Raw genomic sequence first — 24,658 nt, 5'->3', positions numbered from 1 at the left:
ACTATGAACAAATGCAAATTTAATAAATATTTGCAGTTTGACGTTGATGACAGGCGTAACTCTGATAAGTGTGTTGACCAAATTTATTACCATTTCTACACGGAAACATTTAGTCCAAGTGGTTCGTACTCGTAGCATTTTCCGTTTCTGTTGATCTGAGATTTGGATACAATCACTCATGACGCACCAACCAGGAAAACAGTTTTACATGATCAACATACATTTTCATAACCTTTACAAAAGAAGCTACTTAGATAATAATAATAATAATAATAATAATAATAATAAAACAATATTTTAAATGTGCAAGTCACAGCAGAAGAATACAAACAAGGTGCAGAGAATAGTGCAAAAAAAAAAAACGAGTAACACACACAAGTATTATCTTTTTTAAATATAACAAAAATACACACAACCCCCAAAACAACTGTGAATTACATGCAGACAATGTCCCATCACACCTTCATGCACCACTCTGATCCAAGAACCCCAACAGTGATAGCAACAGCGAAGCACAAGCTTCCAAAGATGAAGACGACTGAGACAGCGACGACGATCCCTTCAGCTCCGCTGAGCTTCTTCTGGGATTCAGAGGTGGAAAAAAAACAACAATAAACTGGCATCTTGACTGTAATGCATGTCATTAAAACATGTTATATTGCCACTGGCTCTCACCTCTTTGCTTTGTTGCCTCCATCTCTGACTGTTTTGTGGACTCCCTGTAACAGAAAATAGGGGCAAATAACAATATTCCATATAGTATTCAATGTGTATATTTACTCATTTTCACACAGCACTAGAGTGCAAGTCATTCACCTATTTTGCTTCTCCCCAGTATTGTGTTTCTTTGAGTACTGCTTATGAGATCCCAAATTACAAACAGGAAAGTCCAGACTGTGGAAGTGATCATCATTTTCAGAAGCCAAGAAGCTCTGATGTACTCTTTGCAGTTCTCGATCTCCAAAACACCAACAAAGACGACAGCGACTGTGCGTAAAACATATTTCGAGATAAAATCAGTGCAATAACAAGGCAGGCTAAGAGACAAGCTGTGACATTGGTTAGCAAGAACACAAACAAGTGTATTTCCCAAAATGTCAAACTACTTCATTAAATACATTTAACATGTGTTCTCACAGAGCGACATGAATGCATCTGAGTGCTTTCTTACTTACTTTACAGTTTCAAATCAAGGGAATCTCCTTACTTGTAAAAATCAGATGGACGACAGAACACACTTTGACAGCACGGTCGCAGATCTCCTTTCTAGAGCAGAACACAAGAGAAACAATAACAGCTAAGCACAAAGTGTTGAAGTTGACTTTCAGGTCAAACACTCAGCCACCGAGAAGAGGAAGTTGAACTTACAGTTCATGGCTGGGTCCAATTGGCAGACAGGCGATTACCAGCTTTATGAAATTAATCACAAGCGCCACACACACAAGAGCCAGGAGATGGACCTAAACGTGCCCAAACACAGACACACAGGCGTAAACACACAGTCAATATGACCTCATCCAACTAAAACCTTTTCTATAGATGTAGATACAGAGAAATGTTGCACACCTCTTATTATTACCTACTTGGATGGGATGACAAAACATGACCACAGACAATATTTCAACTGCCGCACACAGCAGACTGCAAGATATCTGTGACACCTACAAAGAAAGTAAAATGCACTTTCACTTATCTCAATAAACCAGAATAATTAGTATTCAATATGGGTTTGTCTACACAGCATACGGACGGAGCCTACAAATACCATATAATTATAGGATGTGCTGATTTGCAACACTCGTCTCTATATGGTAGTTTTACGGTAGAAATATGAATTCACGTTTTCAAAACGACACAATATTTCAGAAAGAGATGCACTTACAGAAAATGCAAACAATAAAAACAACATGCAAATGACTACACTAAGTAGATTAAATGTACCATTAAAGTTCCTTAAGATGTTAATCAAATCAAACAACCTTTTTTTGGTTGGCGTTTTCAAAAAGTAATTCAACGTCTGTAAATTCTATAATTAGCTCTCTCTGTAGTTTTTACTATAGATTATGGCTTCACAAGCCCCCAACTCATGCTTTACCTTATTGAAACGATGAGGAAGGGGGCCGCTGGGGAGGACGGTAAAGAATATATTAGGCAGTCCCTGATGAGAGAAAGAGATCATTTTTCATTTTATTTTCTGTAGTAGGACTAAATAGCATTCACTGTGTGACATAAATGTATACAATACCAGATTGAGCACCACAGGGAAACTGTTGGCACTGATCACTGCAATTCCCTGAAGACAAATTGAGAGAAGAGGAGCTGTGTAAATAAATATTTACATATCTTACAGTACCAGTGTGTCGCATTTCAGGGGGTTCCGTTTGCAAAAAAGGAATATAATATTCACTCTTTTTCCATTCGTGTGTAATCACCCAAAACTAGAAATTGTTTTATTTTCATCAGCTTAGAATGAGCCCTTCATAGGGCGTCTACCTTACCTCCAATGTGTATGAAGTATTGGGCACTTGCGGAGGAGTGGTCGTTTGTAACACTGTAGTATATGATTTAGTATTACTGGATTGAGTAGTAGAAGTAGTAGTAGTAGTAGTAGCAGTAGTAGTAGTAGTAGGAGTAGTTTGTTGAGTACTGGGTGCTGGTGTGGTGTGTGGAGGGAAAACGAGATCCTTCGTCACATTTATCCAGAATTTCTCAAAATTTTCAAGAAATGTGGCTCTGAAACATATCAGACGCATGTTGATGATGAATGTTTTGCTATGCATTGTAATATTGACCATTGGAGGACAGTCAAACTGTACAAATACCTGAAAGTTATATTGACGTCTTCACCCGGTGCCGTCCAGTTAACTTTAATCAAAATCTTTTTTTGGTTTTCCCTATGACTAACAGCCGCGCCCTGAGGAGAGAGACAATAGTAAAGCAAGCGTCACATCCATAAGAAAGCGTGTTAAGGCTTTGACCTTGCATTTCCACTTATATTCCAATAAATGTGTTAATTAATAACAGAAAAGGAAAGCATTTAATTCATCAATGTAATGCACGTAATACCTGTAATAGTAACAACATGGGGTGGTTACTTACTTCTGAATTATAACAAGACAAGAGTCGAGTCTGTTGCCCAAGCGCGATAAATTGTCCAATAGGACGGTTTCCGATTACGGTTTTACTTATTCTCTCTCGAGCCTCCAACATAAACCCTTGAAACCCTGTCTGTGACTTGCTCTTGAGAGAAACTGGAAAACAGTTTGAAGATTTATTGGGGAGAAGGTGGAGGAACAGAAAATGAAGGCAGTGTTAGTAGTGATAATATCTACTTAGGGAATGACAACGGCAGCATATATTGATAGTGAAAAACAAGCGTCCAGGAAAATGGATCCATGAGTCTCTGTACCTGTAATGGGGTCTCCCTCATTTCCGGGTTCGGGTAAAACATCAAATGGTGCAACAGTGGTCTGAGCAGGAAGAAGTGGCCCATTCAGTCTACTATGCTCAGGTAGCATTGATTCACACACACTTGAGACGAGACCATTTGAGTACCCATACACATTTGTGATGACGTTAAGGCCAATCAAAATCCACAACCCCATCTGTAAAACAAAACAACTTCTTCATAAACATGCGGCCACTGGGGATTAATAACTTTGACCCGTCACCGTGATATTCCACTGATAAGTAAGTATCATTACACACCTTTGAACAATGCAGAAGGACAACGACAAATGTACAATCCCACACTGTCCACTCAATATGCCTTTAAACTAACCCATACATTAAAGTCCGCTCTTTTATTTGAATAAATGGCAATAATAGAATTAAATTAGCAGTTAAAGTTACCAGCAGGCATTTGTATAGTTTCATTCAAAATCAAACACGCTTTTATAGCCTTGTAAGCCCTCAGAGGCAAATAATTAAACACACATTAATCGCAACAACTCTTTTCTATTACCTTAAAATACCTGGATAAAATGGCCCTCCGAAAAAAACCTTAAGTCAAGATGTCACACTTCAGACCCTAGAACTTGCTGTTTAAGTCTCTTGGAGGAAAAAAGGACCTCTAGAAATGGATCCTCCACCTGTGACAGTTTGCCGTGCAGTGGGTGCTTAAGAACTGCGCAACAAGTCAACAGACAGAAGGAGGAAGTTGGAAAGGGCAATCTAAGTGCGCGGCTGATCCCACCCACACGCTTAGCTAAATGATTAAGAAAGTACAAGTTCCCTTTACTGCAGATTCAACCTGTGTGTCAGATTGTTCTCATAGTTTATTGGTTTGCCAAAAGAATTCAATGTCCTATATTTCTCCAGTCTCGTAATAAGACGACACACAGCACAGATCCAAGTCTGGAGTGCCGATAAAAACACACTTTTCTTGATGAGTGCCTCAATTCTAAATAACTGCCAACTCGAATCAAAAGTGATACCATATGTATCTGCTCTAAGTTTGAATGACCAGACATCTGCTTCATCAACATATGTTTTTGTATTTTCAAGATTTCGATGTCATTTGGCAGCATGTAAAGAGGGTATAACCAATGTGAAAGCATAATCAGTCTGTATTTGACACTGAAACCTGAGAGTAAGTAGAGAGCCATCGCCAAATGTTCCAATATGTTGAGTATTATATCAGGATAATTCCGCAAAGCCCAAACTAAGCATAATAATGATGTGCCACCTGTAAGTTTCTTCGGTAGTTTCAGTCGTCACTTCTGTATCCCACGGTGGATGGACAGGGAAGGAGGTGGTGAATTGTTCTGAAGGACTAGAACACTTTGTTTGGTTTCATTCACTTACAAATTATAAGGACGAGTTATATTACAGTTCATATCACATCCAACAATTTCAATTCAATGAAACAGTTTCAGAGAGAAGATGCTTGTCTGTTTGTTGCCTAATATGGTAACACTAGCTGCTGTATCCTATTACACAAGAGAGCTTTTTACAATACCTCTAATATAGAAACGATTATAAAACATAGCAACTTATAGCCCCCTATGCATTTCATATGGTCTAATCACAAACTATAATTGAAATAAAAAACTGGAGCAATACTGGTTATACTGGAGCAAAAAAGAAAATGGTTATATGTTCATAATGGTTACATTTTTTTACTTTTACATTTTCCTCGATCACTTAACAACCTTACACACACACACACACACACACACACACACACACACACACACACACACACACACACACACACACACACACACTCATGCACTGATGGCCGAGGTTGCATGAATCAGAGGATAAACTGAAGCCTCCGGGAGCACAGTATCTTGCCGAAGGACACTTATTCTCAGATTAGTGGACATTGCACTCTACCTCCTGAGCCACACCCGCCCTGTCCATTAGTGCACCTTTAATTCGATAAAGATGCACTTCGAACAGTAATTGTAGTTGAAGAAAGCCATTGGGTGTTTTATTGCACAGAGGGACTCAAAACTTAAAATATATGTACATTGCTTTATACAGGGTGGGACTATTGCCGGACTAATTATTATATTCAAGTATATTTAGTAGCATTACAACAGAATATAAAGAAACCCCTTCCTTTAACAATATGAAACAAACTTTAGCTGTGACACATTCTATTCAATTCACAGAATAAATCCTAAATAAAGTGATAAGTGAAAACATCTTCACATCAGCGAGAGTATGCATTATTTTAAATAAACATCATAATAATTCATTTAAACTGTTTTTATATGGCTCCACTGTAACTAATTAATGACATGCTTATCAAACATGACTTGTATAACATGAGGTTTGACACAGACACGGTAAACAGATAAAGTCAGAATTTAATATTGAGTGTGGCTTGCTACAAACTAAAAAATATGAACCCTGGATTCCTATATTTCGATACAATGGATTTCATGAAGTACACACTGGACTTCAGCAAACGCGGCAGTAAATGCAAGCAAGTGGAATACATAATCAGCAGCTAGAGCATAGACTCACGTGAGAAGTTCGGCATTCTAACCTGCTGCTCTTCAGCTGGACTTCGAATAAACAATCGGAGGAGCAACGACCTCAAGTGACTCCTAAACTTCACACCAACAAACGCATAAAAGACGGGGTTCAGGCAGCAGTGGGAGAAAGCAATGAAACGGCACACATAGAAGGCATAGTCGAGATTGATACTTGCGTCACAGTCATTAAATGGTGCAACCACGTTGTCGGCTAAAACCCTCAGAAAGATGACCACATTGTACGGCACCCAGCTGAGGAAGAACACAGCCACGATGCAGAAGACTAACTTCACCGCTCTGTTCTTTCTGCGGGATCTCGTTCTCGTGATTTTCCGCAGTAATTGAACATAGCAGAACGCCATCACGGCGAAAGTGATCAAGAAGAAAATGTTCTGTTGGAAGACCCCAATGCTTTTCCACAGGGAGACGTTGTACTCACAGCCCAGGGAGTGTTCCCCGTTGTGAGGGATCGAGACCACGGAGCTGTAGAGCAGGGAGGGAATGGCTGCTCCAATGCTGAATGTCCACAGCAGGAAAGACACACAAACCCTGGTGCTGAGTCCCAGTGTGCTCAGGTTAGACTGTGAGTGGACCACTACCAGATACCTGTAGATGGTCATAATGGTCAGGAAGAGGATGCTGCTGTAAAACCCAGTGAAGAAGACAAAAGTCACTATTTTGCAAAGGACCTCTGAAAACAACCATCCCCAGATGTGGTAAATCGCCCAAAAGGGCAGACCGGTGGTGAAGACGAGGTCAGAGATGACCAGGTTCAGGACGAAAATGTTGGTGAGAGACTTGAGGTTTTCGTACATAGTGAGGATTACGAGAACGAGCAGGTTTCCTGTGACGCTCAGTGTGATCACAACGGAGAAGAACACAGGAATGGCAACGGATCCAAACTTGACCACCTCATCTTTTTCACACACCTCATCATTATAGTCCTGGTCATAATGGATCTCATTAAAAGTATCATTCATTGCCATTACAAATGGATTCTAGGAAGAAGAAAAAAGACAGTATTAGTTTGTGAATTACTGCAGGCTATTTCAAGTCATGTCATTGGTAAATCAAAATAAAATAGAGACAAGAGGGGTACATAGAGTAATAATAATAAGAAAAAAAGGTAGTTTTCCATGCTAAACTGGAACTCCTTAAATTAGAGCGTAATAGTATGCCACTTGTGTAATGTTATTATCTTTAGTGTGCATAGAAAATAACTGACTTACCTCTTGCTTGGTTGGACTAATATGTTGAAGTGATACCTTTTGTATTCCCGGAGAGCTCAATCTACTCTCATGACAGACAGCATTCTCTGTTCCTGTTCTAGTAACCTGCTCTGCTTATACGCATAGACTATGCGGTCAGGTGTGTGCTTGTTTATTTGGACCACATCTCGGAATAAAATTAAGGCGCTCACTTTCTCACAAACCCTCCAATATACAGGGCAAGTATGAAATGTGTGTGTGTGTGTGTGTGTGTGTGTGTGTGTGTGTGTGTGTGTGTGTGTGTGTGTGTGTGTGTGTGGGTGTGGGTGTGTGTGTGGGTGTGGTTGAGCCAATACATACAAAAAAAATATTAAAAAGTGGTCATAACACTTGCGTACTTGTGGGAAACATTTTTTTAATTCTTTTTTTTTTAAAGAAGTTGAAAGTTGAAGTCAAAATTTACTGTTTAGAAGCGGAGATGCATTGACTTTTAGTCAATCATATGGATGCCCTTAAGAAATGAGACCCCACTAAAATTGAACAATAATCTGGGTGCCATATTAAATGTGAAGCTATTTTACTACACAAAGGCTTTGCAAGTAATGAAAGACAAATCATTTTGTTGTTGTTGAAAAAAAATAGTGTAATGGGGTGCAGTTGAGTTAAATACACTGATGTGCAATAACCGATAACAAAGGACCACAGATAAGTGGGACACGCATTTATGTTATTGGGATCACATGACACCACTGTTTACTCTGATATGACAACCAAACTATCCAGCTTCAGGGTCCCGCCTCCCAACCTCTAGCCATTGGTCGGAGGGCTACATGTCGCTCTGTGAGTGGACGGCACATTGTCGATCACGACACTTTCAGCAAGATTGTACGCTCACATTAAATATCTGGTTTGTTATGGACTTAAGTCATATCTGAAAAAGTATGTCAAAGTTATTGTTATTTTCTTATTCTTTCACTTGGAAGTGTAAGCCAAAGACTGTATATATTGTTTCTCGTCGACGTCACGGTTGTTTTTAAAACGTCTCCTCAAAACTTTACTGTGTCAAAGCTAGTTAAATATAGCTGCGTTAACTTCACCGTGACAGCTTAAAAAAAGAACAAAACCCGTCTGTAAAAGGTGCCAGCTAACGTTGTGTATTATTGTCTGTCGTTGTTCGGTGTTAAATAACATTGTTAGCGCTGAAAGAGCTGACAGTTAAGGTTGTTAAACTGTTTTCCAACTGTTGAAACCCAACTAACCTCAACCTAGTTAAGCTAACTGTTAGCTAACGTTATACAAGGTTTAGCTTAACTAGTTATTATTAAGCATATGCCAATGCTTGTGTGGTAACATGTGGGTTTAGTCATAGCTTACGAACAGGAGTTCACATGAGGACAATAGCTTCTACAAACTATCCAGTTAACCTATAATACTGACAATGATTAACTGCTTCCTTTGTGAGTGTTATGATTTTCAACTAGAGAGGAGTTGACTATATAACCTTCTTGGTAATCATGGCAGCCATAATTTGTGGAGCTAATGTCTTATAGACATTTGGGGTTAAAGCAGTACAAGTCATGCAACACATTATATTATTCTATTTAAAACAGTTGAACAGTTGTTTGTAGTCAGAAGATCAGAATGTGTAAAGTAACATGTATTATGCAGATCATACACTCTCAAATGCAATGTACCCGTCATGAGAACTCTCATTAATGTGTCACACATTTTGTGTATCAAGTGTGCCACGGGAGAGTACAGTATGTTGCAGCATTCTTGTCCATCTTTTGTTCCTGACAGCTTCTGATTCTCTGACTCAGCAGACTGGATGTGACCCTGTAACCCCTGGTTGCCAGGGAGAGAGCGGTGGGACCATGGCTGCTGGGGCTACAGTCGGGGAGAGCCAACTCCAGAGGATTATCCGGGATCTGCATGGTACGGCGGCTTTATGTGTGCACGCCTATTTGTGTGAATGTGTGTGAATAGATTGTCTGCTGGCAGTTGTCGGCTGACATGGTGTGACTGAAGAGAGGAGAAAGAAGAGACATGATGTGATGTCATGACCAGCGTCTCAGCGTCAAGTCTAAGTACCATCTTTACATCTGGAACTATCTGACCTTTCCCGGTCATCAAATCATTTGTGAAAACGTGCATCCGACCTCATGACCCTGTAGAAAGGGTGTGGTGGAAACCTCTGTCAGCATGCAGCGAGACAGAGAGTGCATCCTGAGGATGCACCCATCACGGGTGTCTTTCCAGTTTTTGCGATGGATACGAGGCAAGTGGTCAATTTACAGACTAGCTGTGCTTGAAGAGGGTAGAAATGGAAGGTAAACATGAATAGATTGAAGATTTAGACACTAGGAGTGTTTAGGTGTGAGTGTGTAACCAAAATGCACCAAGGGGTGAAAATATTATGAATTTACTTTTACTTGGTTTTAGACCTTGTGACTTTATGGAAATGTTGTTTTTGTAATATTCTGCCTTTTTGATTTGATACTTCTTCCCTAATATATTTTATGGAAAAAAACAAAACAAATTGTTATATATTATATAAGTGTTTGTAAGAAGTATGTGTCTTTTACCACATGTGTCGGTCAATCGACATGAATGTTTGTATGAACACTGTGGCATTATTATAATACCAGATCTTTTTTCCTTTTTTAACCATGTGAATTTCAGAGGCTGTTGCAGAGCTTGCAAAGGAGTACAGGGAAAGTGGGGAGCCAATCACAGATGACAGTCCCAACCTGCACAAGTTCTCCTACAAACTGGAGTACCTGCTGCAGGTGTGAATGATTTAGCTTGTACTGTCACACCTGACCCAGTGAATCCCAAAATAAGATGTGAATAAATAGATGATTAATGGCATGCCTCAAAATATCTGTTCAACAGTTTTCTGATCCGACTGTATATCTTTCAGTTTGACCAGAAGGATAAGACTACATTTCTTGGTACAAAGAAGGATTATTGGGAATACTTTACTGACTGCCTGGCTAAACTCAAAGGAGCCAATGATGGGATTCGCTTTGTCAAATCCATCACTGAGGTAAGAAGAGTTGTTTCTTTTTACAATGACACCGCTAATAGAATACTAATTACATTAATACACTGATCATTAACTCCTAAAACTATAAGAAAGTGATTGTATTGCTTTTTCCCTCGAGTCACTTTTTACTCCTTTTTATCGCATTAGAGTGCATTAAACAAGTTAAATGGATAGTTTGAATTATTACAAGTGACACTTATTTACAGTCAGCATATTATCTATCGTAGATGGTGGTTGGCACGCCCCCGGTCTGGAGAAACAGGCCGGAGAACTAGCACGGGCGCAAAGCAGTATACTGATATAGACTGGGGCAGCAGCAAAATACATTTTAGCCCCCTAAAGGTTCAACTCAAGAAAATGTATATCAGTTTAAGTATGCTATATTTCAAATATTTTCTGAAGTGAAAGTGAAACTTATCTGTACTGTTTGTTTTTTTTCAAAGAAGTATTGTTGCTTTGAAAATAGCTTAGATAAGTCAAGATTTTCTCATTTATTTGGTCTCTTTTATGCTTTTGTAAATCACAAAAGCATTTTAAGATGCGTTTGTCATTTACAAAAGATGCAACAGCATTTAACATATCTCAATGTGCAAGTGTTACATCTTCAACAGATTGCCATTATGATTTAGATTAAATAATTAATTGTTGTTTACTTTTTAGTATTTTATGGGGTGGATGTCCCTGCACTTTGAATGCAAAGTTTTCACTAACTAAAGGTTTCACATTAAACAATGTCTTTATTTGCTTTGATAGCTGAAGACATCTCTTGGGAAAGGACGAGCGTTCATCCGATACTCCCTCGTACATCAGCGACTGGCTGACACCTTGCAGCAGTGCCTGATGAACCAGAGACTCACCAGGTAAATCTGTCACAGCAGAGGTCTCTATGATGTTTTATTTGTCACGTAGATATAAAGAATGACAGGCTTTTGTTGAAGTGCAAGTAAACTGAATAGAAAAATGGAACCGCGTCTGTTTTTGGATCACAAGGAAACACTTTTACAGAAATAGGCATTTGATTTCCTCATTTTTGCTGAGCTGAATGTTGTGCTGTTTTATTTTACCCGTATCCCTCTCGGTTAAAGTAGCAGTCAGCAGTAGTTGAATATGAAGTGCAGTCCAACAACGAATAATTAAAACAAAGTTTTCAGTGGTTTAAAAAGGGTGCCCTACTGTGGTATTGTAACAAACAGAAAAATCAACATCTTAACTTGAAGGAGCCATACAGCTTTTATTTGATGCCATAGCAGTTTCTTGTCAAAATATGGGACAAAACTTACTTTCTTAACACCAATATTGTTTCTTGTTGTTTCGCTATGTTCTATTGTGACCTCTTCACCTACAGTGACTGGTACTATGCAAGAAGCCCTTTCTTAAAGCCCCACCTTAGTGTTGACATAGTCAATCACCTGTACGAACTCAATGAGGTCCAGTTTGATGTGGCCTCCAGGGGCCATGACCTTGATGCTTCCTGGCCCACATTTGCAAGGTAACAAACAAAATGACAATTTGAGCAGATTAATACTACACAAATATCTAGTATTACAGAAACATGTGTTTCTAAATACAGCCATTTGTTTGCACCTACTTTGGAGAACAGTATCAGTTTTCCTTTCTGATCAACAGGAGAACACTGGGAAGTGCAAATTCCCCTGGCCACATGTGGAAACCACCCAGTCGCAGTTCCAGTATTAACAGTCTGGCCAGCACCTATTCCCAGGTAATACACGTTATAACATCCTGTCATTGATTTATAATATTAAAATAATTGCATAATGTTCATCACTCTTCCTTTTCTTCCTTCTCTTCTCCTTGCAACCATCTAGCAAGCACATGAGTTCCCCTCCAGCCCTGACTATGGCCAGGGTCTGCTAAGTGACCTGAATGAGTCTCTGCCTGCCTGCAACGAGGATGTCAGCACAGTTGAAGATCTTCGCCTGGAGTTGGACCAGTCAGAGCTGAAGCAGCGAGAGCTCCTCGATAAGGTGCATCAGCTGGGCGAGGAAAGTGCTGAGCTCAGGGGCGTAGTTGTGCAGCTCCAAAAGCAGCTGGATGTGTCCTTTGCTGCCCAAGAGGAGCAACAGGGCTTGCATGGAGATCTCAAAGCTCTGCAGGGAAGAGAAGAAGCACTGTCCAGAGAGGTGGAAGCAGTCAGGGCCGGGGAAAAAGCCAGGGAGGCTGAACAACAACTGCTTCAGGAAAAGTTGGCAGCCTCTGAGGGGAAGAACATAGAGCTCCTGGCCAAGTTGGATGGGGTTCTTAGTGAGAAGGGCCAGCAGGCAGCCAGTTACTTTGATTCCGCTCAAAAGATACATGAGTTGCTGGACAGATTGAAGGAAGCAGAGAGAGGGACGATGGAAGCTGTAGCCGAGGTAGAGGAGAAGAGGAGACTGGCAGAAAGGCTTGAGGATGAGCTGAGAGTCAAGGAGGCAGCTGCAAAGCATAAAGAAACAAAACTCGAAGCCTTAGTTACATCTGCGTCTGAGGCGAAGGCCAAGTTAGAGGCGAAAGTGGAGGAACAGAGCAGATCCATTGATAAGCTGCAGGGGGCTATGACAGTGAGAGAGAAGGAGACAAGCAACCTACAAAGGCAACTGCAGGACCTTCAAGGATCTCTAGAGGAGAAGGAGAAAGAGGTGCAGGAGGTGAAGATACGGGCACACAAAGATAAAGACGAAATGCAGAAGAATGCTCGTGGTTTAAAAGAATCTTTAGAAGCCGAAGTCACTGCCCTTAAGGAGAATCTAAAGACGAAGGAGGCAGAGTTTACCTCCAGCAGCAAGACACTACAACAGCTAGAAGCCAAGAACCAAAGCCTGATGACAGAGAGGGGCAAACTGACCACTAACCTTGTTGAGCTGGAGGGTGATGTGAAAGAACAAGTCATGAAGATAGAAGACTACAAGATGCAGTGCACCAATCTTATTGAAGTAAATAGGAAACTGATGACCACTGTGAGGAGAAATGAGGAGCTAAATAAGGAGATGGCGGAAACCCGAACAGTGCTTGAAGCTGAATTAGCTGCTCTAAGAGCTTCTGAGAAACAGCTTCGCGGCCAGCTGGATGATACAAAGATGACAGTGGATGAAAAAGAGAGGTGCTTGCGTGAAGAGAACCGCAAGCTGGATGAGAGTCTGCAGCAAGCCATTATGACCATCAAGCGGCAGGAGCATCAGAACCAGAGTCTGAGAGAGGAGCAGGAAACTGTGAGAGCAGCTCTTAGCCGCATGCAAGCTGACCTGAAGAGTGTTAACGGGCAGATCGGAGATTTGGAGAAGAGCTTAGGAGTGTCACGCAAGAATGAAGCAAGCCTTCAAGAACAACTTCAGGCCCAAGAGGCCCAGCTAGAAAGTAAAGAGAAGAACCTTGCTGAGTTGTTGTGCAGCTTAAAATCTCTTGAGGCCAGGGAAAAGGAGCTTGAGATTGCCAAAGCTGATGCAGAAGCAACTTGCGCTAAACAGACAGAGGTGATTGAAAGGGTTACCTCTGACAAGCAGGCGATGGAGAAATCTCAACTGGAGAGGAGTACAGTCCAAGCAAAAGAGAGCCAGGAAGTGACAGGCAAACTTGAAGGCCAATTGGAGGTGTGCATGAAAGAAGTGTCTAGGTTCCAGGAAGAGATCCTGGACCTCAGGGTGCGGGTCCAAAGGTCTGAGGAGGAAAGGTTCAAATCACAAGCACAGCTGGAGGTGACGGAGGCCCAAAGAGATGAGCTCAGGACTCTGGCTGAGCATCTTAAAGCTCAGACCGAGGCCCTGAATCAAAGGCATGTAACAGAGCTTATGGAGTCCAAAAAGAAAGAGGAGGCTCTGATTGAACAGCGTGACAGAGAAGTAGCCGCCCATGCCGAGTTGTCTATCTCTGCGGCTGCCATCCGAGAAGAGCTTTCCACCCTCAAGGCACAAAATATCAGGCTTGCATCAGAGACCAGCGAGACGCGTGAGGGTCTACACAGGGCAAACACAGAGATGGCAGAGCTTGGGATGACCATCTGTAAGATAAGTGCAGAAAAGGAGGAGGTTAAGGAGCATTGGGCGGGGGATGCTTCCAGGATTGAAGAACTGGAGAAAGAGGTGGCGCGACTAGAAGAGAGCATGGCAGGACTACAGCTGGAGAATACCAAAGTAAGAGAGGAGCTGACACAGAAGGTGAAACTCCCAGAGACCATCGTCAAGCTCCAGGAGCATCTGGACAAGGCCAGGAGCCAAATAAAGAGTGTCAAGGTCTCTAACCGAGAGGAGGTGGAGGCCATCAAGTTCCAAATGAGTTCAGAGAGCATGAGTCATCAGGTCCAGATGAAGGTGAGTCGGTCAGAAACTGTATCTTATGACTTGTGTTATACTTAAGATTTATGAATGTTTGCCTTTATGATTCTTTGCACTGTAGATTTGAGTTCATTGGCCCCATTAATACCCGGTTTGACCATGTGATCTGTTACTGAATATTATATCTGGATAATGACATGCGATCCATGGTTCATTGAATTTACAACTGGTATTAAAATGTTGCTATCTAACGTTGCTATCTCGAATGTGCCGCATGCAAATTAAATCGGCTGTCAATGCCAGAATGTCACAAACGAACGTCTATCGTTTTTAATTCCTTTTTTTTAAGGGAAGTCTTGTGAGTCAATGCTACTCATTATATATTTTCATAAGCTTGTTTAAACCAACAGAACAAAGTGATCTGCTGGTCAAATACTTGGTCACACGGTACGACTTTTACCTGGGTCAGATCAGATCTCAATGCCGTCCTGAGCAGCTCCAAATGTGGTCTGACTGACACCATGCATGTATTTACACCTGGCATTAACAGGCGTTTGTCCTCCAGATAACTAATCCAGACACAGATTGCATTTGAACTCTGATCCCGAGCAGTTACAGTTTACTCACAGATGCTTTTTTTTTACCATTGCAATACATAAGTTCTGCGTGTTTACGCCACAGCTGTAGCCATGTGTGGGGAGAACTCAAATATGTATTTTGTGCAGTATATAGTATGCCATAAATCATTTAAAAAAAGAAGAAAAATATCGAAGGAAAATTATTTTTTATGCATTTTACAAATTTTAGGATTCAATGATTTAAAAATGACTATTGGCTATTGAAGTGTTTGTACTGTTCCCTAAAATTATTTACTGATTTACAGATGTCTCTTTGGTAACTGACTTTGCATCTAATGCCATCGGCAGATAAATATTTGGATTTGTTCAATACTTTAATACTTTTGATAAGATTTTGGTTCTTAGCCAAACTAAAGTTGTTCCTGTCTGGCTTAGCGTTAACTTTAGTGCTAATTATCAAATGTATTTGATAATTATAATAAGATTATGAACATGTAAACATTGTAAGCATATTAGCATTTAGCTCAAAGCACCACTGTGTCTTTCCAGCCTTCCTGTTCCTTTCTTTTACGTTTGTCTCATATTTCAGAGTGTAAATGAGCAGCTGGAGAAGATGAAAGCCCAACTGCAGGAGAAGTCGAAGAATGTGTCCAGCTTGCAGGCCAAAGTGTCCGAACTCGAGGTTTGTGTCTTTAAAGCATCAAAACACATTGATTGATGATAACATAAGAAGTCTTCTATAATCTTTGGAGAGAGAAAAATGTTTGATGTACTCACTCTTTCAAGTCTTAGGAAGATATATATGATTAAGAGAAGACTATAGATAGGTTGCAGTCAAAAGTGCAACCTCCTATACAATGCCTTTATCATTAGTGGGTTTGCAGAAGGGATGGAGAAAAGGTAGCTATAGACCACATGGGGCTTAATAACAGGAAGGTTGTTTGTTTAGTACTTTGATGTGTTTAGAGATCGATACGGATGCTATTTGGACTTTACTCAATGATATGTTAGCTACATGTCATCCAGTGCAATGGTTCTCAATCTGGTGAGTCGGGACTCGCCTGTTTTAATTCGCCTCAGAATAGGTTTTATTGAGTGTATTTCTGGGAGTCAAAGTGTGCCTGCACATGACTTTCTGAGGGGGGATGTCTGGCGGGTCAGGAGGAGAGAACAAATTTACTGAACACATCAAAAAGCCACAGTATCTGGATCACATTGCAACGCCATGGAGCTGCTAACACCAGTTATTCATGGGGGTCGTGACTTGAAAAGGTTGAGACCAACTTCTCTAGTTCAAGATCAGCAAAAAAAACTATTTTTATACAACAATACTTCAGGTGTGTTCAACAGACCTTTCAGAACAAACATAGAACAATTTTTTAAACATTTGTCATGTCAAAAATGTATGACTAATGAGTATTTTTATGCATGTACTTATAATATTTAATAAAGGCTGAAAATGAGCAGTACTTGCAACTCACCGGCGAGAAAGATGCTCACATCACAAAGACAGAAACATCCATCCGTGAGACTGAGAGCGAGATTCAGCAACTGAGAAATGCAGTCACCAGGTGCGTTTTGACCAGTGACACCCGTAAATTTCATCCTTGTGCAATATGTAGCTGCTGACCTATTTTCCTCGCACTCCAGTGGTACAGAAGCCCACTTAGCTTTGCTAAAGGTCTCTGAGGAACTGAAGCAGAAACTCGACACAGCAGAAGCTGACAAACAAAGCCAGAGCCTGGAGATGACCGCAGAGATCGATGACCTCAACAGTACCAAGGTCATCCTCGAAGAGCGGCTCATCGAGCTTATAAGGTATGACCAGTATCTATTACAGCTTCCAGCAGCGTCAAGGGTGGGTGTTTCTAGAGTTTCTTAATGAAGAAAGGGTTAAAGTTCCTTTTCTTGTTGGATGTCTCCCTCCGTGTTATGTTTTGGATGCTGCGTCTCTTTGATAGACCCACTGGGGAATGTGTTTTGAATTGGATCTTCAAGTCAGAGCAGATCTCTGGTGTTGTACTTGACATAATGAGAGAGAGTTAAGGTTGAAGGGCAGGATCAGGGGGAAAAGCTCTGATGAATTCTGAGAGAATTTACAGAGAACAGAGGTGAGAGCAGCTGATGCTGAGTGGCCAACATGAAGGTTAAGTGTGCTAGAGAACTGAGTAGAAAGGCATCGTTATATTATTAATTCTACTCTGGATTCAGGGATTACCATTGCCTCAAAAGGTTTCATACCCTGTCGGGAATGAAACACGTATACAATGATTCAGCCGGTTCCTTTGGGATGTGCCCACGGGATTTCAGTCTTTTCTTCTTTAGTGTCATGTGTGGTTTATCAGCTGCCTCATTTGGAGTAATGAGGCTGCTCCCGGTGTCAAGTACATCCAGCATGGTAGTAGAAAATTATAGTTCATAACAAGTACGTGACATGCATCTTCAAAGATCATGTTTATTTTACAGCTAGATAGCATTATATATTCCAAAATCAAACAGAACATAATTCATACATTTTCAGCAGCAGCATCTCCTCCGCCGACTTTTGTCCACACAGAACACCAAATCAAAACAGATTTGAAAGTTCACTGTCGTAGTTGAAATTGAAATCATCCATCTGAAAACAACATTTTCCAACGTATCTTTGATCCCAGGGGCTAAAATGATTTGTGACAGCAGCAAATGACTCAAAACTTGACTGCATTTATCTTTCTTTTGTCATTACTTCAGGGACAAAGATGCCCTTTGGCAGAAGTCAGACGCTCTGGAGTTTGAGCAGAAACTACGAGCAGAGGAACGCTGGTGGTTAGTCGATAAGGAGACCACGCAGTGCCTCGGCTGCCAGGGCCAGTTCACCTGGTGGCTGCGCAGACATCACTGCAGGTGGGCTTTTTGCGAGCGCTGTTGCTCCTGCCACTTTCTGTACCTGCCCTGTTTGAATGCAAAGCATCAACGTTGTAGGTGTAATATGGTTAAAAACACATATTTGTCCCTTGCATTTTTCATCTCTAGGCTTTGTGGTCGCATCTTCTGCTACTACTGCAGCAACAACTTTGTGATGACTAAGCACAGTGGGAAGAAGGAGCGCTGCTGCAGAGACTGTTACACCCAACACAGCGTGGTGGTGGAGAGGTTCACCGAGGCAGAGCTGAGTCCCTCAGACACTGAGCCCCCTCCGTCAGGAGCTGGACCTCAGCCACCACCGGAACCAGCCCCGTATACACCCACTCCCAGAGTAACAGGTGAGATGCTCGAAAGAACCACACATGCTGACATGACACACTTGGTACACTTGGCCCAAGTGTCGATTGCTGTAGTTCACCGGCCCTGTGCTGTGACGTAACTGTGAGCTTTTAAGCAGAAGTGAAATTATTACATTTATTGTATTGAGGAACACAGAATTCTTGTCCAAAGGACAAAAGGGGAAGAAGGTGACATTTCCATTCAGGGGAGAAGCTGTTTTATTTGTAAAAAAAAATGAAGGAACTTGTTAAGTAAGGTCTCTTTTTGTGGTGGCTTAGTCACAAACATGATTTCCAGAATAGGTTTTCTTCTCTAGTGGAGACTCAATATGTTTTATGAATATGGTGTAATCAGACAAAAGTATATAATGGTCCAATAGTTTAACCGATACATTCTTGTTCCTCTCAGTTTCAGACCCCAGCATCAGATCTGACGATGGCGTTTTTGACATAATCACTGAGGAGGAAGTGAATGGCGTCTATGACAGTGACACCATCTCCCAGACCACCGCAGGCTCCATGGAGGGAGATCAAGAACCACGGCCTCCAGGAGCACTGGATATGTGAGTGTGTGTGTGTGTGTGTGTGTGTGTATATATATATATATATATATATATATATATATATATATATATATATATACTTACATACATACGTACAATTTAATTAATTGTATCTCTAAGTGACAACTACGTACAGTACATTCATGAAGTGCATTGGTGTTGTGTTGGTTAATTAGAGCTCGCTTCAAGTCAAAAGTAAATTACGTACTGAAGGCCTGTATGGGAAGGTGCTGGATTAATTTGAATACACAATTGTCATAATTAGCATGAATCATCAAAATCTCATCAGTTTGAGGACATTCTCTCCAGGCCTTCCTGAGATATTGTGTTCATGAGAATGGGATGTACGCATTATACAAAAATGTATACATGTTTCAAATTTTGCTTTCAGAATTAGCTTCAAGGGCCATGTAAATTTGCACATACATGGAATTTGAATTTGGTCTATCTTTGCTCTTCATACATATACGGAAGATAAATATAAAAGAAAAAAAAAATCATTAAGAAAACAGAAAAACAATAAACAGTGGTCCAGAATGTGCAGCTACTTTTAAGCAGCCAAGCAATGAGGCTTTCTTTCGGGTCGTCATGTTGGTTTCACCTCTTCAAACTTTCGAAAAGTAGGATTAAGGAAGTGAACTAGTTCTGTGTTACCATTAATGTACCACAGAGAGAATGTGTCCATTCTGACATATTTCATTCATTGTTGTAAATAACAAGATTATTGAAGACAGGCATCATAGCTCATTCCCTTAGCAAGCACTGCTGTGAATGTCCCACTCTCTTAAAAGTCACAGCACACCTCAAGAAATGGGATCTCCAACACATAGCAGCACCCTAAGGGAATCCTGCCTCCTTACCAGGTGTGAAATAGTAAATAGGGAAGTATTTCTTCTCGTTTTCATTGATGAGAAAAAATAAAATTGCAAGAATAAAGAAGTGCCAGTTTCATGTTACTTAAGATAACAGGGTCGTGGAGAGAAACTGGAGCATGCATGTGTTAGCATTGTGTTGTAAATAGTCAAATAGTATGGAAACGTTTTCAACACCTTTTAAGCGCAGAAGTATTCTGTCGCTGTCGTCCTAGGATTCATACACCAAAGATACGGAGGAAGATGAGTTAACGTTGCAATAACTTGTGTTAGATTTGACTTACTCTCATAAATCATGATCAACATAATGTATTGGAAATTAAAAAAGGGGATACAACCTGCAAAATACGTGGGTAAAGTCCATATTCTACTTTATCTCCCTGATGACGAATCTCAAGTGTATCACCAAGGCATTTGCAAGACAGCTTGATTTATGTCAGCTACCAGGAGACTTGAATCATGGTTCTGAATTCATCATTATCATTAAAGTGTTATATGCATTGAAAACATTATATTACTGCATGTGTCTTGCAGAGGCACAAGAGAAACCCCTGATGACCCGGAAGAGCATGTTGCCACTGTTCAGGATTCAGAAATCAACCTTCTCAAATCAGGAGAAGTCACGTAAGTCTTGACCTTTTGGTTAACTTAATGAGTCACTTTGGTGTTTTACAACCTGTACCCTATTTAGACATTTGTGTGTGTCTCACGAACTAATAATGGGGACAACATTTTTATTCACACCCGTCCATCATTGAGGGAGAACGCTGCAGACGACAGCCGTAAAACGTCAATGTTGTGGCTCAATATTAAGCTGATTTCAACAATGTGGGTTTGGAGACTTCTCCGAGCCAAGAGAAACACCGCATCAAGCAAAAGATGAAGAAAAAGGTTTTCCATAATGTTGTCAGACACCAATAATAACACTCTGAGTCTGTCAGTGGCAAAAGAAAACGAGCCCTTTTAGAGAGCAACGTAAGTGGACGGTGAGGTATTGCCCTAAACGACGTCATTGCTGCCAGTTTAGGGTCTGCTGTTTGCAGTATTCTCCCTGAACTCTGGACCAGTTTAAAAAATAAGTCACTTAGACACAAAAACGTGGGAAAATAGCATCCAGGTAAAAAAACAATAACCAAATCACCCTTTTATAATATAATATAATGAGTCTCCTAGTCTTTATACCAATCAAACTGGAAGTAATCATTCTCATTGCAGGATGGCTGTCCCTCTCAGCATTGAAGATATTTCTCAGTTTGGCGACGGCTCCAGGGAAATTTTCATCAAGTCCAGCTGTTACAGTGTGATAACGGTCACCATGGGTGACTGTGGGCCAACCATCAGCTGGATGTTTTCCTCGGAGCCGAAGAGCATCTCCTTTAGTGTGGTTTACAGGGAATCCACCGACACCCACGTGGAGCAGTCAAAGGTAGATGAGCTGTGATGGGATGTGTTCATGAGACTCGGTCCTTGGTCCTTGTCTTCTGCCACAGGAAACGTCCAAGAGCACAAAAGTGATCATCATGAAGCTGAATGCAGTGCTGAGAAATTGTTAGAAAAATGCTGCCACTTCAATATTGATGACTCTAAAGCAGAAGTTCTCCCCGGACACAAGGGACTGACCGTGTGCTTGCGTATATGGGCGCCCCCTACCGTTCTTTGTGTTTCGCTTGAGCTTTTAAATATCATTGACTGAGGGAAACCACTACAGGTTGCCTGTGCTGCAGTGCTCAGCAGGTTGAGGTACACGCCCTGCACTTCAAATGTCAGGGTTGGTAATATTTCCCGATGTTACATTTTTCAGAATTTGCTTTAGATTTAAGGTGTGTTACAATATGTTACAATAATTATTATGATGATGATCATTTAATTCTTGCTTAACAGCTAAAGCAATTGTGTAATGACACGTAAATGTCAGAAAAACAAAAGCATCAGAGCATAATTCTTATAATTATAGTGGCCGAGGGGAGATTTTCTGCTGGAGACTTTCTGCTGCTTGATGATGAGTTTAACTTCCTGTGTCTGTCCTTCTCTCAGGTCCTGATTCCTCTAACTCGCTGCAATTCCCATAAAGAGACAATACAGGGACAGCTGAAAGTCCGACACCCCGGCCTCTACACGCTCGTCTTTGACAACTCCTTCTCACGGTATGGACCTCCTGACGTCCTGCGTCTTTGATCTGATTCCTCCTCTCGGTGGGAGAAGCTCCAGAGCTATAGAAGCGTTCTAACTCGTATTGTGTTTGCAATCATATCCTGCTACTGTGTGTGTGTATGTGTGTGCATTCAGCCTTTAAACCGGCTTTTCTTTTGTGCCTCAGCTTCTCGTTTAAATTAATCGGATTTGCAGTCTTTTAATCAAAAACCCCTTTCCAACAGGTTTATCTCCAAGAAAGTCTTCTACCGTCTGACCATGGAGAGGCCCATAATCTATGATGGAAGCGACTTTCCCTGAAGCTGGATAAATCCCATAGAGACGTCGTCATGATGTCACTGCTGCAACTGGAAAGATGGCAAATTCAAGACTTCTCTTTTGTTCCCAAACCTGTTTTTACCCAAGTATTTTATGTTTTATGTGCTATTTAAGTCAAAGTTAAAGGTTTGAGGCGTGCTCATATTTTTACCAAGTGAGGTGTTGTCAAAACTATGAAAACGGTTTTAGAAAGAAACGGAAAGTCAAATGTTAAAGTTGTATTGTGTTTTAAAATATAAACCAAGTATTGTACCTACTTTTATTGCAGCAAGGTTTAAATTAGTAAGTTGTTATTCACATTTTCCCCTTTTAGTTTGTGTTGGTCTTGCTGCGTTCACACCGAACGCGTCAAGCTTTCGACGCGCGTGGAGATTTCATGTAAAGTCAATGCGCAGCCGCGTCGACGCTGCGTAGACTGGTGGCGCAGCGAAGTCGGGTTGACGCGCGAGTGGAAATTTCCCAACTCCGGCTGCAAAAACGCCCGAGTCATAGTTGCGTCAGCCAATCAGCGTTGAGATAGTCCGCTCCTCACAGCCGCCCTGCCGGTGCTGAATCAAACTGCTGCCGGTCACCCGGAAGGAGCTGATAACGGCATCATTCAGGCGCTGTTGTGGGACTACGGATACTATAAAAAAAAGTTTTTAAAAAAAGCGGCAGAGATAAGCCACGCCCCTTTGTGGCGCCGCGATTAGTCTTGATGCTGTTGGTGTGAACACTATTTCTCGACGCGCGCCGAGACATTTTTTGACGCGTTCGGTGTGAACGCAGCATTAGTACTGATTTGGCCGCTCGTTTCCCCAAATATGCTCTAACGTTAAGGAATGCAGATCACTGCAAGTAACACTCGGGTATGAAATATGATAAGAGGCTGATGTCTGACGACAAGTATTTATTTGCAAAAGAAGTCTAGCCAGGAAAGATTTTTTTTTATTTGGTCAGTCAGTAGTTTTAAGTCAAAGCTTTCAAGGCAGAAAAGGGCAGCCGAGTTGATTTCCTCGCTTGTTTGTTAATTGACTCGTCTGAACACTATGTTTGCACTTTGCCAGCGCAGGAAAAGAAAAAAAAAAGCAACTGGCTTGGAAAAATAATGTTTCCGTTTGATCACGAAACATATTCATTTTATGCAAATCTCAGGAGTGGGACATAGCATTGTCCTCCAGTGGAAGCATGTCCTACTTTATGTTTTTGAAAAAGAACAACTGCCATCTTACTTTGTGTGTAAGCGGACTACAAACCAGCGTTCTCCATTTGGTTCTAGGATCCATTGAAGCAGAGTGCCTGTTCTAACACAGACCTTCACTATAAGTATATTAATCACTGTCAGTTTATGAGCTGCAGTACTTTCAAAGTGCCTAATGACTCTTAATCGCCAGAGATTATTTTTCTTTTATATCAGTATATTATACTCTTTTTTTATGAGCACAAACCATGACACCTGGTATGAGTTGATACTATTCTGTAAAAACGTAATTCCAGTTATGTTTAAATCACAATATGCACAATATGTTTCAGTTCATCAATTGAAATAAGTCTCTCAGTTTGGATTTTGTTTGGATCTCTGGAATCTTTTTGTGATTTGTTTAGATCACCCTCTGATCAGAGGGGGTTCAGTATTGTGTGATTTTAACTGTTTCTTTTATCGCGAAGCAATAAGGAAAACAAGGCTTGCTCACTTTTGGACACAACCATACACTACTTGATGACGCAAGGGGCGTGTCTATATGCTGCTTTTATAGAAATTTATTGGCACCTCACAGTCAGAGCTCTTATATTTTTGATGGGTGTAAATTGGTTTCTATGCAAAAGCTCATATTTTCTCTACAGAGCTGCACTTTGTTATAATTGTTTTATAAATTGTTAAAAACAATATTCAATCTGTTAAATTGGCATTATCCTTGTCAAAGTGTTCATGCAGGGAAAGATTTTTTTTACGTTCTGTTTTTAAAGGATTTTGGAGGAATATAATGTGCACGAATCTCCACTGCAAGCACTCTGTGTGCCTGTTGACGGATCTGTCAAGCACCCAGTAAACCTGAATAAAACGTGGAAGTGAGAACGCCTCCGACATCCAATAATCTGTGTTTGGTTTAGTGTTTGGCGGCTTGGAACGATGGAAACAACAAGATTAACATATGTGCAGCCTCAATCATTCAGATATCAAAGACACAAACATTCCAGTTAAACAAGATCTCTCGTTACAGGTTTTTAATCCACAAAAATAAACAGTTTGATGCAGACCTAGATTTTATGTGAAAAAAACTCCAACATATAATAATCCTGAAACACTTTTCCATGAAATTGGAAGAAGACTTTATTAAATGAACAACTTGACGATAATAAATGCGTCAGAAAGAACTAAACGGAAGACTAAGCAATATAAAACTGTAAATCAAATCATAGCTTGTTTTATTAAAAAAAAAGC

The 24,658-nt window shown here is 40.8% G+C and overlaps 2 protein-coding genes across 5 annotated transcripts; one reads left to right on the top strand and one right to left on the bottom strand.

Moving 5' to 3' along the window:
* Positions 1-423: 423 nt before the first annotated feature.
* On the bottom strand, positions 424-6,976 carry LOC137794397 (uncharacterized). The gene is made up of 14 exons (XM_068591116.1): positions 5,970-6,976; positions 5,341-5,359; positions 3,410-3,605; positions 3,100-3,251; positions 2,823-2,914; positions 2,499-2,733; positions 2,246-2,293; positions 2,096-2,158; positions 1,584-1,661; positions 1,369-1,460; positions 1,208-1,266; positions 817-987; positions 676-719; positions 424-581 (listed from the first exon to the last, which is right to left on the bottom strand). Exons 1-14 carry the CDS (start codon positions 6,974-6,976, stop codon positions 456-458), a joined length of 2,382 nt encoding a protein of 793 aa, XP_068447217.1. The 3' UTR covers positions 424-455.
* A 1,077-nt stretch (positions 6,977-8,053) lies between these two features.
* Positions 8,054-24,287, top strand: fyco1a (FYVE and coiled-coil domain autophagy adaptor 1a). Of its 4 annotated transcripts, none has more exons than XM_068591246.1 (18): positions 8,054-8,137; positions 9,019-9,133; positions 9,881-9,987; positions 10,122-10,247; positions 11,001-11,107; positions 11,593-11,736; positions 11,874-11,967; positions 12,074-14,548; positions 15,680-15,772; positions 16,543-16,661; positions 16,741-16,908; positions 17,821-17,973; positions 18,103-18,332; positions 18,742-18,895; positions 20,302-20,391; positions 20,983-21,193; positions 21,802-21,911; positions 22,143-24,287. In XM_068591246.1, exons 2-18 carry the CDS (start codon positions 9,073-9,075, stop codon positions 22,216-22,218), a joined length of 4,518 nt encoding a protein of 1,505 aa, XP_068447347.1. In that variant the 5' UTR covers positions 8,054-8,137; positions 9,019-9,072; the 3' UTR covers positions 22,219-24,287. The 4 variants fall into 4 exon arrangements, with proteins under 4 accessions (XP_068447347.1, XP_068447352.1, XP_068447348.1 ...); XM_068591247.1 differs by having other exon boundaries at positions 8,084-8,137; positions 9,022-9,133; XM_068591250.1 differs by lacking the exon at positions 8,054-8,137 and adding an exon at positions 8,195-8,335 and having other exon boundaries at positions 9,022-9,133.
* The last annotated feature ends 371 nt before the right edge of the window (positions 24,288-24,658 follow it).

The sequence above is a fragment of the Clinocottus analis genome, unplaced genomic scaffold, assembly GCF_023055335.1.
Source record: "Clinocottus analis isolate CAN_PGR_092001 unplaced genomic scaffold, fCliAna1.0.p SCAF_25, whole genome shotgun sequence".
Lineage (NCBI taxonomy): Eukaryota > Metazoa > Chordata > Actinopteri > Perciformes > Cottidae > Clinocottus > Clinocottus analis.
This window is presented reverse-complemented; position numbering and strand designations above follow the sequence as displayed.

What these genes read in the sequence shown, in the direction of transcription:
- LOC137794397 (XM_068591116.1), bottom strand. Translation starts at nt 6,976, where the DNA reads ATGGCAATGAATGATACTTTTAATGAGATCCATTATGACCAGGACTAT. An exon ending in ATACTTCATACACATTGGAG is followed by an intron (nt 2,294 to 2,498) that starts GTAAGGTAGACG and finishes ATTTGTCTTCAG; the next exon opens with GGAATTGCAGTGATCAGTGC. An exon ending in TGTTTTGTCATCCCATCCAA is followed by an intron (nt 1,461 to 1,583) that starts GTAGGTAATAAT and finishes GGGCACGTTTAG; the next exon opens with GTCCATCTCCTGGCTCTTGT.
- fyco1a (XM_068591246.1), top strand. Translation starts at nt 9,073, where the DNA reads ATGGCTGCTGGGGCTACAGTCGGGGAGAGCCAACTCCAGAGGATTATC. An exon ending in TTGTCAAATCCATCACTGAG is followed by an intron (nt 10,248 to 11,000) that starts GTAAGAAGAGTT and finishes TTGCTTTGATAG; the next exon opens with CTGAAGACATCTCTTGGGAA. An exon ending in CCAAAGTGTCCGAACTCGAG is followed by an intron (nt 15,773 to 16,542) that starts GTTTGTGTCTTT and finishes TATTTAATAAAG; the next exon opens with GCTGAAAATGAGCAGTACTT.